The sequence below is a fragment of the Spea bombifrons genome, chromosome 2 (genome assembly GCF_027358695.1).
Source record: "Spea bombifrons isolate aSpeBom1 chromosome 2, aSpeBom1.2.pri, whole genome shotgun sequence".
NCBI lineage: Eukaryota > Metazoa > Chordata > Amphibia > Anura > Pelobatidae > Spea > Spea bombifrons.
Window position 1 is genome coordinate 64,219,691 of NC_071088.1, and position 9,922 is coordinate 64,229,612.

At 38.6% G+C, this 9,922-nt stretch overlaps 1 protein-coding gene across 4 annotated transcripts in view; it reads left to right on the forward strand.

Moving 5' to 3' along the window:
• INPP5B (inositol polyphosphate-5-phosphatase B) overlaps positions 1–7,711 on the forward strand; it is a 41,964-nt gene extending 34,253 nt beyond the window's left edge. For all 4 annotated transcript variants that reach the window (XM_053454557.1, XM_053454554.1, XM_053454555.1 and 1 more), the window contains 7 exons: positions 249–414; positions 979–1,214; positions 1,455–1,568; positions 2,024–2,108; positions 5,337–5,464; positions 6,360–6,471; positions 7,498–7,711. In XM_053454557.1, coding sequence (XP_053310532.1) covers positions 249–414; positions 979–1,214; positions 1,455–1,568; positions 2,024–2,108; positions 5,337–5,464; positions 6,360–6,471; positions 7,498–7,619 — 963 coding nt within the window. In that variant the 3' untranslated portion in view covers positions 7,620–7,711. The remainder of the gene's footprint in view (positions 1–248; positions 415–978; positions 1,215–1,454; positions 1,569–2,023; positions 2,109–5,336; positions 5,465–6,359; positions 6,472–7,497) is intronic.
• The last annotated feature ends 2,211 nt before the right edge of the window (positions 7,712–9,922 follow it).

Genomic DNA, 9,922 nt, shown 5'->3' on the forward strand with positions numbered 1-9,922 from the left:
GTGTAATTATCGTTCACAATTCACACCACACTTCACTTTCATCTCATAGACTGCGCTGTGTGTGTCCAGTTATAACTAATGCTAGAATTACCTTGTAAATCTGTACAAGTGTATGGATACATATGAGTGCGTGTCGTAACGTACTACGTTCCAACTTATATGAATTAACAATATGATTGCTTTAAAGTTGTGTTTATGACAAATGAAAGACTCTGATCTTCAGTCCTGTGTGTTTGTTTTTTCTGTAGTTTCACTTCAAGGATGTTAAGTATATGCAACTGCAAGTCCAGACATTCACCATTCATAATGACGGGCAGGTGGCGTGTCAGTTTGAGTTCATCACTAAGCTGGATGAATTGTCTTACAGCAAACAATGGCTCAGGGCCAATCCAAGCAAAGGATTTCTCACACCAGGTAGTGCTAATTTCCTTTGTGCTAGTCCCTGAGGAACTGAAATGACCTTGTGTCAATAACTTGGCCTTTCCTACTATTCCCTGTATCCCAGAGCTGGGCCAATATTACCTCTCTGTTTATTCCTTAACCAGCGTGGACCAATGACGGGGGCATGTTAATGAGTCCGTGCTTTCTTTGACCAGAGTTAACTAGCAATGATAATAGTTGGAGTTATAGAGTACTTATGTGCATGATTGCCAGGATCAGTATTATAGGGAGGATATAACATTGTAATTTATTCTTCATGATAAAACGAGGCAGGCATACTGTATATGTGCCTTAAGTAACAGGGCAACATACAGGAATTTATCAGTTTAGGGTAGTAGGCTGTCAGACTTGGCAAATGGTCCTGTTACACACAGTCTAGACGATCTAGCTGATTAGGCCGTTTCCACAAAAGTCACGTCATCTATTGTATAATGCTCGCCGATGTAGAGAGAAGTACCGTTACCGTGACATAAAGCATAGTTACATCCTTTACGTACTTCCCCAATTTGAGCTATTGTTGTTCTCTTTTTACTATAGGAGCCAAAGCAGAGATAGAACTGGAAATGTTTGTCAACAACCAGTCAGCCGCTCCACTCAACTCTGCTGAGGAGATCCTTGAAGATATTCTAGTTCTCCATTTGGAGAGAGGGAAGGATTTTTTTCTGTCCGTGACGGGGAATTACCTCCACAGCTGCTTTGGATCGCCCATCCAGATGTTGTGCCACATGAGAGAGCCCATCCGAGACATGCCCGTTGACAAGATCAGGCAGCTGGTAGCATTTCAGATTTTTCATAGGGGGCGATAGGTTAAATATTATTATTCTATGATATAAATGCTGACCTAATCAAATATTGGGCACCAGATAATAGCTGGCATAGAGCACATCATTTTGTCTTAATAGCAAAATTAGATTCAGAGGGTGCCCTGTGAACTGGGAACTGTCTGCAGAATAATTTGGAAATAAGAAATATATTATGTTGCGTTGACTCTTCAAATGTTTCTTTATTCTAAGGCGCTCATGCCACTACAAACGAAGGAAGACTTTGTTGGTGAAGAGAAGCCTCTTGATGTCCCGAAAGAACTCTGGATGCTGGTTGACCATTTGTATCGTAATGCTTCCCAAGAGGTCAGAAACACTTATGTCTTGTGGCCTGAAATGTCGAGCTGAATAGAAGTTGTATTGTAATTGGATAGAAGGATGTGTCCTCGGAGATGCAAAGCTTTAACTTCTAGATTTTCTCTAACGTTGAAAGTGCTGTTGATTATTTGTATTTAAATGTAATGTGTGACACGTGAAAAGCAGATCTGTCACCTTTTCCCAAAACCTATATTTTGCAATACAGTACATTAAATTAACCCATGCCATGGCGTTCACAGATTAAATTAAGCAATATATATATACAGTATAGGCTATGTAGGATCTGCTGTAAAGGAGGCACTGCGACAGATTCTAGTATGGAGAGTTGCAGCAAGTTTACCCAAAGTGGCACATAAAAACAAAATGGTTCAAAAGGAGAGTGGGCAGATATGAGGTAACTGCAGTTTGTATTAAACATTATTCCATGTTCCTTATTTTTGTAGGAAGATTTGTTCCAGCAGCCAGGGCTAAGATCTGAATTTGAAGCCATCAGAGACTGTCTGGATACAGGATTTCCAGAATACCTTTGTATCCTTCCAGTTACTATTCTTTTTTTTTTTTAAATGCCTCAGCTTCTGTTAGCTAATAATATACAAACCCAAAATGATATTCAGGGATGTCCAGAGAACTATTCATGATGAACACACAATTAATTCTTACCCATGACAGATAGACACGTCGGAAATAAGGATTGTTCTGTTGTATTCAGGACGCTCAGCAGGTATCGGTACATATCTCTGCAGCAGTTAACTTGATTACATCCGAAGCATTAGATATCTCTTCAATCACCCAATAGGACAATATAAATTTGTACACCTCTGTTAAATTAAAAGTTATATAGAATAAGCAGATGGCTCACATTTTTGGTGTTTATATTCCAGCACTATATCAACCACTACCTGTGTGCTGTTACAGTGTGACATTGCCCTCTAGTGTTGAAAGTTTTGTTTTTCTGGATGCAGTTTAACCCCTTCTTTACTGAGGGTACTAAACCTGGAGGGTACTAAATCTGGAGCTTTTTGGGTTTCTACAACATGTTTGTTTAGCTATGATTCCTCTTTTTTATTTTTCAAGGACAGAGAAGGCTTTCTTTTGAAAGCTGATTGTGCCATAATGTCTGATCCCCCTACATGACAGCAGGGATCATGCAGTTCTTCAAGTGTTCCAGCCAGCTGAACTAACTATACCTGTTGGCACACATTTTTTTTACTTTTGCTATCATAGTAGGCTGTCTGCTCCACGCATTGATCACTGCTCCAAATGAATAGGGAGTTTAAAATGCCAAACCACAAAGGATTTTATTAGCACATATAGAATCTACGTTTTTAGACCTCTAAGGGTCCTTTGTCAATTAATTACGTTTTTGATGCTGCTGACCGGTTTTGCAACTCTCCTTCACGTTTATCATAGATTGGTGCAAAATAAGACAATCGTATGTTTTTGTCTTTCAGAAAATGTTTGCTGTATCCCATGCTCCATGTCATATGATCATAATAAAGATATAGCTTTAGGGCACACTACAGCAGTATGATCGCATTCCCAGGCTAAAGCGACCTTCCCTAAAAATTGTCAGAAAGACAACTGAAATTAAGAGGATTGAGTGGATCTTAATGTAGATGACTGGTTGCTTCTGTTTTTTGTTGTTTTGAAGTACCTGTAAGAAACATAGAATTTGATGGCAGATAAGAACCATTTGGCCCATCTAGTCAATTCTTTTCATTCTTTAAAGACTCAAACCTTAATCGACTGCGCTACCAATGTCTCTAGCTATACAACCATTTGCTTTTTCAGAGGCTTTGTTGCATTGCCTATTTAACGTGGCGTCTCCAGATTTCATACTTATGGGGGGGACAGGGACAGGGGGACAGGGACCAAAGTGGGGGGGGATTCTAAAACACTATATATATATATATATATATATATATATATATATATATATATATATATATATACACACACACACACATTAGACATGCATTTTTAACTACATAATATGTAGTTATCTCTTTGAAGTATAATTTCAAATTAACAGCTGAACTGGCAGTTATTTTTCATTCTTTAATATTAGCCCCTGCTGCCAGTATATATAAATATCAGACCCTGTAGCCAATATATTTTATATTGAAAAAAAATTAGACCCCAGGAAAGCATTTCCTTGGGCCACGCTCCCTAGCATGCAATCACTCCCTCTGCTACCACACCAAAAAGAAAAAAAAAATCAAACACTGACTGCAGATTAGGGGAGACTGTGAGAGTTTTTCTTCCTTCTGACCCTACTGTGACATTGAGAGGTCCTCTCCCCCGTAATCTTTCCCAGAGTCCCTTTGTCCCTCATTCACTAAACCACACATCTGTTTTACTTACTCCCTGTAGTTCAGGTATAGATCAAATAAAGAACACATGGAAACAGCACATGCATGTATAGATCCACCGAATCTATTTGCGTATACATAAATAATGTACAGAAACATAGCATTGCAGGTAGATCAACAGAACACAAACCCAGCATTGCAACTGAAAATCACATTTAAACTCAGCACTGAGGGTATAGATTAAATAAACAACACATGGAAACAGCATCGCAGGTATCAACTGAATTAGACATACAAATCCTGTATTTGCAGGTATACATAAATAATGGATGGAAACATAGCATAGCTGATATAGCACACTTTCATTCACACAAATTATTCACACATTAATGCATTCTTACAAATGAATTAATTCTCTCACTCATTCTGACTATTTCAATATTCTTATTACCCTCCTTTCTCACCATCTACCCTCTCCTCCCTTTTTTCACCATCTACCCTCTCCCTCCTTTTCACTGTCTACCCCCCTCTCTCCACTTCTCACTATCTAACCCCCTTTGTAGTTCACTTACCGTGAAGACATCCTGTGGTGGGAGCTTGAGGCCTCTGTCTCGCTGCTCTGCAGCGGTGTGCGCTGCCTCACTGCTGAGCGCCGGAATATGACTTCATATGACCTCTCTGTCCTCCCCGTCAGTACTTCCTCAATGCTGCTGCAAAAAAAACAGCGTTTCAATTGAGGGGGCACACGTTGGGGCACAGCATGATGTAGGGGTGGGCTCTGTCTACTTACCTTTATTTCCTCAGAAATAATTACATCTAAGTTCCTCTCTTCTGTTGGTGGCGGCACAGTCTCCCTAATACTGTATTTTGCTTTTTGGATTTTTACATCCCAAGTGCATAATTTTCCATTTATCATCCTTAAACTGCAGCTCCCTCTCCTACATTCTAATTTACTTAAATCATTAGTCATTTGGCTTATTCCACCCAGAACGCCTACCATTTTTGTAGACCTTCTTATCATCTGCAGAAAGGTGTAGTTAACCTTTTCAGTACCAATCCTGAACACTGCAATTTATTTAGTGTCTTCTGTGAGGGACAATGTCAGATGTCTCACTGAACTGTAGGTAGGCGATATCTACTGCTCCTCCCTGGTCTATTATTTTACCTTAACAAGCAGACAAATTACTATAGATACCTTTGTCTGGCTAGTGTGTGGCATAAGTAAGGTAAACGGCTCTCTGTGACCCAAAAAATGACCATAAACAATAAAATGCCAATAGGGCACATACCATAGGCCTTGATATATTACCGCTTAGGTGTTATGTGTTCCATTCTAATGATCTTAAATATGGGTGAAAATAATAACGTTGCATCTAGTGCCACATCCTACAAATGTGCTCATCTAAATGTGTCTGTATTCCATGTTCCTTAATGTTTTGGCTAGCTGGTAGTAACCATTCTGTTGTTGAAGCCTTGCTGCTGTTCCTGGAGAGTCTTCCTGAACCTGTGGTCTGCTACCAGGATTACGACAGGTGCTTGGAATGTGTCGGAGATTATGCCAGCAGTAAAAAGGTGACTCAGTACACAGTGCTTTGGTTAATTTTTGGTTAATATGTACTTTAATGCACATGATAGCTGAGATGTCCCATTTATTTTATTTTGTGTCCCGTTTGCATGGGGGGATTCTCGGTACTCTAATATGCATTGTTGTGTAGTGGGGAACAGACATCAGGGACACTACTTTCCCTATAACCGTGTGAGATTATGAAATAAACTACATAATAGCCTTCCTCCAGACAACTGGCACTCTGTAACATGTCGCCCATAACCATCAGTGTGAATATGTGGTTTGAAAACTGTTACAGAACATAGCAAAAATAGCTGCTTGGATTACATGTGAAATATTTGGAATTCACAAAAGTCTACCCTAAATATAACTCAAGGTCACAATTGAATAGAGAATAACAGTAGATTTTGTGGACCATTGGTTGTACCTGCCAAGCAGAAGGTTACAGAATTGAATCCAGACTGTTGCATGGACAGATTTGCTAATCCCGGCTGGGGAGACAGAGGTTAATATTTTGGCTAATTTGAAAGTTACTAGCACTTCAATATGGTTAACCCTGAGGGATAGGGGTGGATTTATTTGCCATGCTAGCCTGGTGCAATTAAAGTTGAGGTTTCTGTAATAGTTGCCTGGAACTACAATGTAGTTAAACAGGCTGCCTGTCGATGGGTCTTTGTATAAAATATCCATGTTAGTAACTTTGATTGTACTCCAGAACTACCTAAATTATTTGCACTACTTTGCATCTCTTTTTGCCTTTCTTTTCACTTTGTTTCTAGTGTCTTGTTTTCTTTGTGTGATTGGGAGGATATCCTTGAATTAAAGCAGTGGAGTATCTTCATAGCAGTTCACACAATTTTGGAAATAGTCACTCACACTTAATGGTTTTCCCGCTTCTAGGTGATAGCGTCATTGCCACTTTATCACAAAAATGTATTTAATTACCTGGTATCCTTTCTGCAAGAACTGCTGAATAGTTCATCACGGAACCACTTGGATGTCAATATACTGGGTAAGCACAGTTTATATTCATACATTTAAACGGGGTTCAAATGCAGATCAGTCACATTCACATAGGTTTATTTGTATAGAAAATGAAATATTTAATGGCATTTACGGTGTGATTATTCCCCTCTGTTAAATTATCTCTCAGCTATTAAGTTCCTGATTGTTGTTTATGGGTTCAGGCAATCTCTGTAAGGCTGTGTAAAGAGACAAAACTTCAGCAGAGGAAATTAATTAGATAATGCTAATTGCAACCTTTTGCCATATATGTTTGCTCCCTTGAGGTAAAAGTGCCCCCTACTTTTAAACCAAATATCTCCAAGTCATCATGCTAAAGGTTTAACAGGTGGCAGATCCCCTATAAAGAATCCCCATTAAAATATTATTGTTAATTCACAATCTTGACTCTTACTTTCAGAGCCCTTCCCAGCGCTTCCCCTACTTGCATCTCCTCACTCTTCTCCTAACCGTTCTCTCCGCTCATCCAGGGATCTCCTTCTGCCCTATCCTCTGGAATGCCCTCCCTCGGTCTGTCCATCTTAACCCCACCTTCTATCCTTCAAAAAATCCCTCAAGACCCACTTCTTTAGGACGCTTACAACATTACACATTAACACTGCCCCATATTCCTTTAGCTCACCTTTCCCAGTCCCTCTCCTGCAATACTTTTACTAGATGGCTGGTCCATCCCTAACCGGGTGTTTTACACAATAACACCCTCTACATAGAAAGCTTGTTTGAGCAGGGCCCTCCTCACCTGTCATATTGTTATATTATATACTACTTGTTATGTCCTGCCTACCCATTGTACAGCACTATATAAAACAAATAATAATAATACTGGTTAGGTGTATTCAGCGGTAAATATCTTTTTAAAACTTTGATCTGTACAGTTTAGGCAAAAGCCTAAATAAAATATAGCTTGGAGAGCACTAGCATGTGTGTATACGTGTGTGTGTGTGTGTGTGTGTGTGTGTGTGTGTATATATATAGATATGGATATAAAACAATATTTTTGTTTATTCCTATACAGCAAGTATATTTGGAAACCTGCTTCTTCGACCCCCGCCTAGTCGTACAAGTCACACCAACACAGACAAGAGGAAATGTCAGGAATTTATTCAGCAGTTCCTTCTGCCCAAACAAGCGCTGTGACGTCCAACTCGCCAATAATCAATCATTCCTAAGATCTAAGGCCAGAAGAAATGCTACAGGCATGCCACTTTTTGCTATTTCACAGTGTCTTTTTTTTTAAGATTATAATTTTTTAAGACATTGCTTTTGTTGAAGGCATAAAGGTAAATTTGAATATATATATATATTCCGTACATAAACTTAGATCTGACTTGCACAGTATGGATTTCAGGATGCTCTCTCAAGAAATCTATTTTTATATATATATATTTTATGCTAATGAAAAGTCACATTATCACTAAAATGAAAGGAAAAACGTAATTACTAATTTATAGGAAAACAAATAACTAGAAGACAACGATTACATAAATCTAGTAATCTTATACAGCAAATCTTATATTGTTTTTATTTTTTCCCACCTTCGTTGTCCTCAGAATAATGTCCATAACAATATTTGTGAGAATCATCTGTGCTGTAGCATCTACCAGCACCGTGTGTGCTCTGTTACTCCATGCGTGCTACATGTCACCTGCAGGCAGGTAGCATGATAGTGTTTATCAAGGGAAACTGCCATATGGTAAAGGCCACAAAAGTGTGATTATTTTTGCCCGGTTAATTCTAGAACGTTAAAAAGCTGAGATCCCGGAGGATAAGCTGGTAAACTTCAGTATTTACCTCGATCTGAGCATGTTGGTTCTGTTTTTTTTGCATATATATAGTAAATATTTTTAATCTGTAGATAATTTTTACTGTAAATTCTTTTGTACAAACCTTCTACCTGTGTTCAGAAAAAATGGCATTTTTATATTATGATGTTACTTGATACAGATGCCCAAAACTGGCAACCACTCTGTTCAGTTTTAACTACTGTACAATGAATTATATTTTCTATTTTGGGTGTTCCTGACAAAACAAAATGTATCTTTTGTTTTTTTTTTTTTAATATGCTCTACTTATACAGAGAAAATATTTTAAAATACATTTTGGATTAAAGACTTTGTATATTAATAAAACATGAGTGAAAAATAGATTTTTGGTGTTTGATGGTTTGAGATACATGAACACAGAGTCAAACAAAAAAGATGCCTGTAGTATCCAAGTTAAGAGATTCCAGGGACCCGGATTTTCTGACCTGCCGTCCAGCTGGCATTAAACATTTTCTGGAATTGTTGGGCATATCTCAAAATGATCTTTTTTTTTGTATCGTGATTTAGTATAGATCCCCGATTTGATGCCCTTCAGTTTAAGACCTGCTGTGTTTCATGGTGGCTAGTAATGGCTAACCTTTGACACTCCAGCTATCATGGATTACAGTCCCACCAATGGTTTTAAGGTTTCTGGCTAAATATCTACCATTGAAGTCATTTGCATTTTATTGCAATAATTGACCACCTTTAGCTGGTTTTGCGGGCATTTCACACACGGTCGAGTCAATTATCTAAAAGGTTATGTAGAGATGATGTCGGGTGGAATACGTGATCTAGCTGTAATAAACTACCATAATAGTAATCTAGCTAGTTCAAGAGCAGAACTTCTGTGAATGACTCAACATGGAAGAACTATCAATAGTAGGCAATTGTGTATTCACATACTTATTAAGTACTTTAATTTGCTTTCATCTTTAGTGATGCTGTTTTGGACGGTAGACTGTCCCTTTTAAAGACTTAAAATTAGTAAGACATTCTAAGCAGATTTGAGTTTGGGTGCAATATGTCCATCGTCCAGCTGCCTAGCTCTGCTGGCCCCATGGATGGCTTCTGGTCCTTTAACCACCCTATGGATTAGTGATAAGATTGACGTTTATTATATATAGTATAGTCCTGTTTATATAGATATGGCTGTCTGCCTTAACGTTTTTGGTCATAACAGAAGAATGAGGTCTCTGGAGAGCAAGATAGATTCACACTAGAACATAGTTATCTTACTTCGTCCAAAGCTTCTATTAAAAATGTCTGAGTCATGACTAGATCCTTTCAGTGTTCACTGAGCTTTTCGGTTAGGAGCGTACAATGTTGGTATTACTATTAGAGGATTTTTATATTGCTGATGATGTTGCATTCCTTTATGCAGTCTTCATGGAAAAGGGACAAATACCATAGAACACCTAGGAACTTAAGCAGCTTGGTCCTCAGCTCCCTCCCCCCCCCCAGTGAGTGAGAACACCAAGTGGAACAATATTTTATAATGTGATAGAGCTTTCTGTGCACATGAATGGGGTCTGCCAAGCCAACACTCAAACTGAATGGTGGTAAGCACATGAAGGGACACAAAAACACATCTCCTACGTGCAAGGGGTGGGGAGAGGGGCAAATGCATATGGCGGA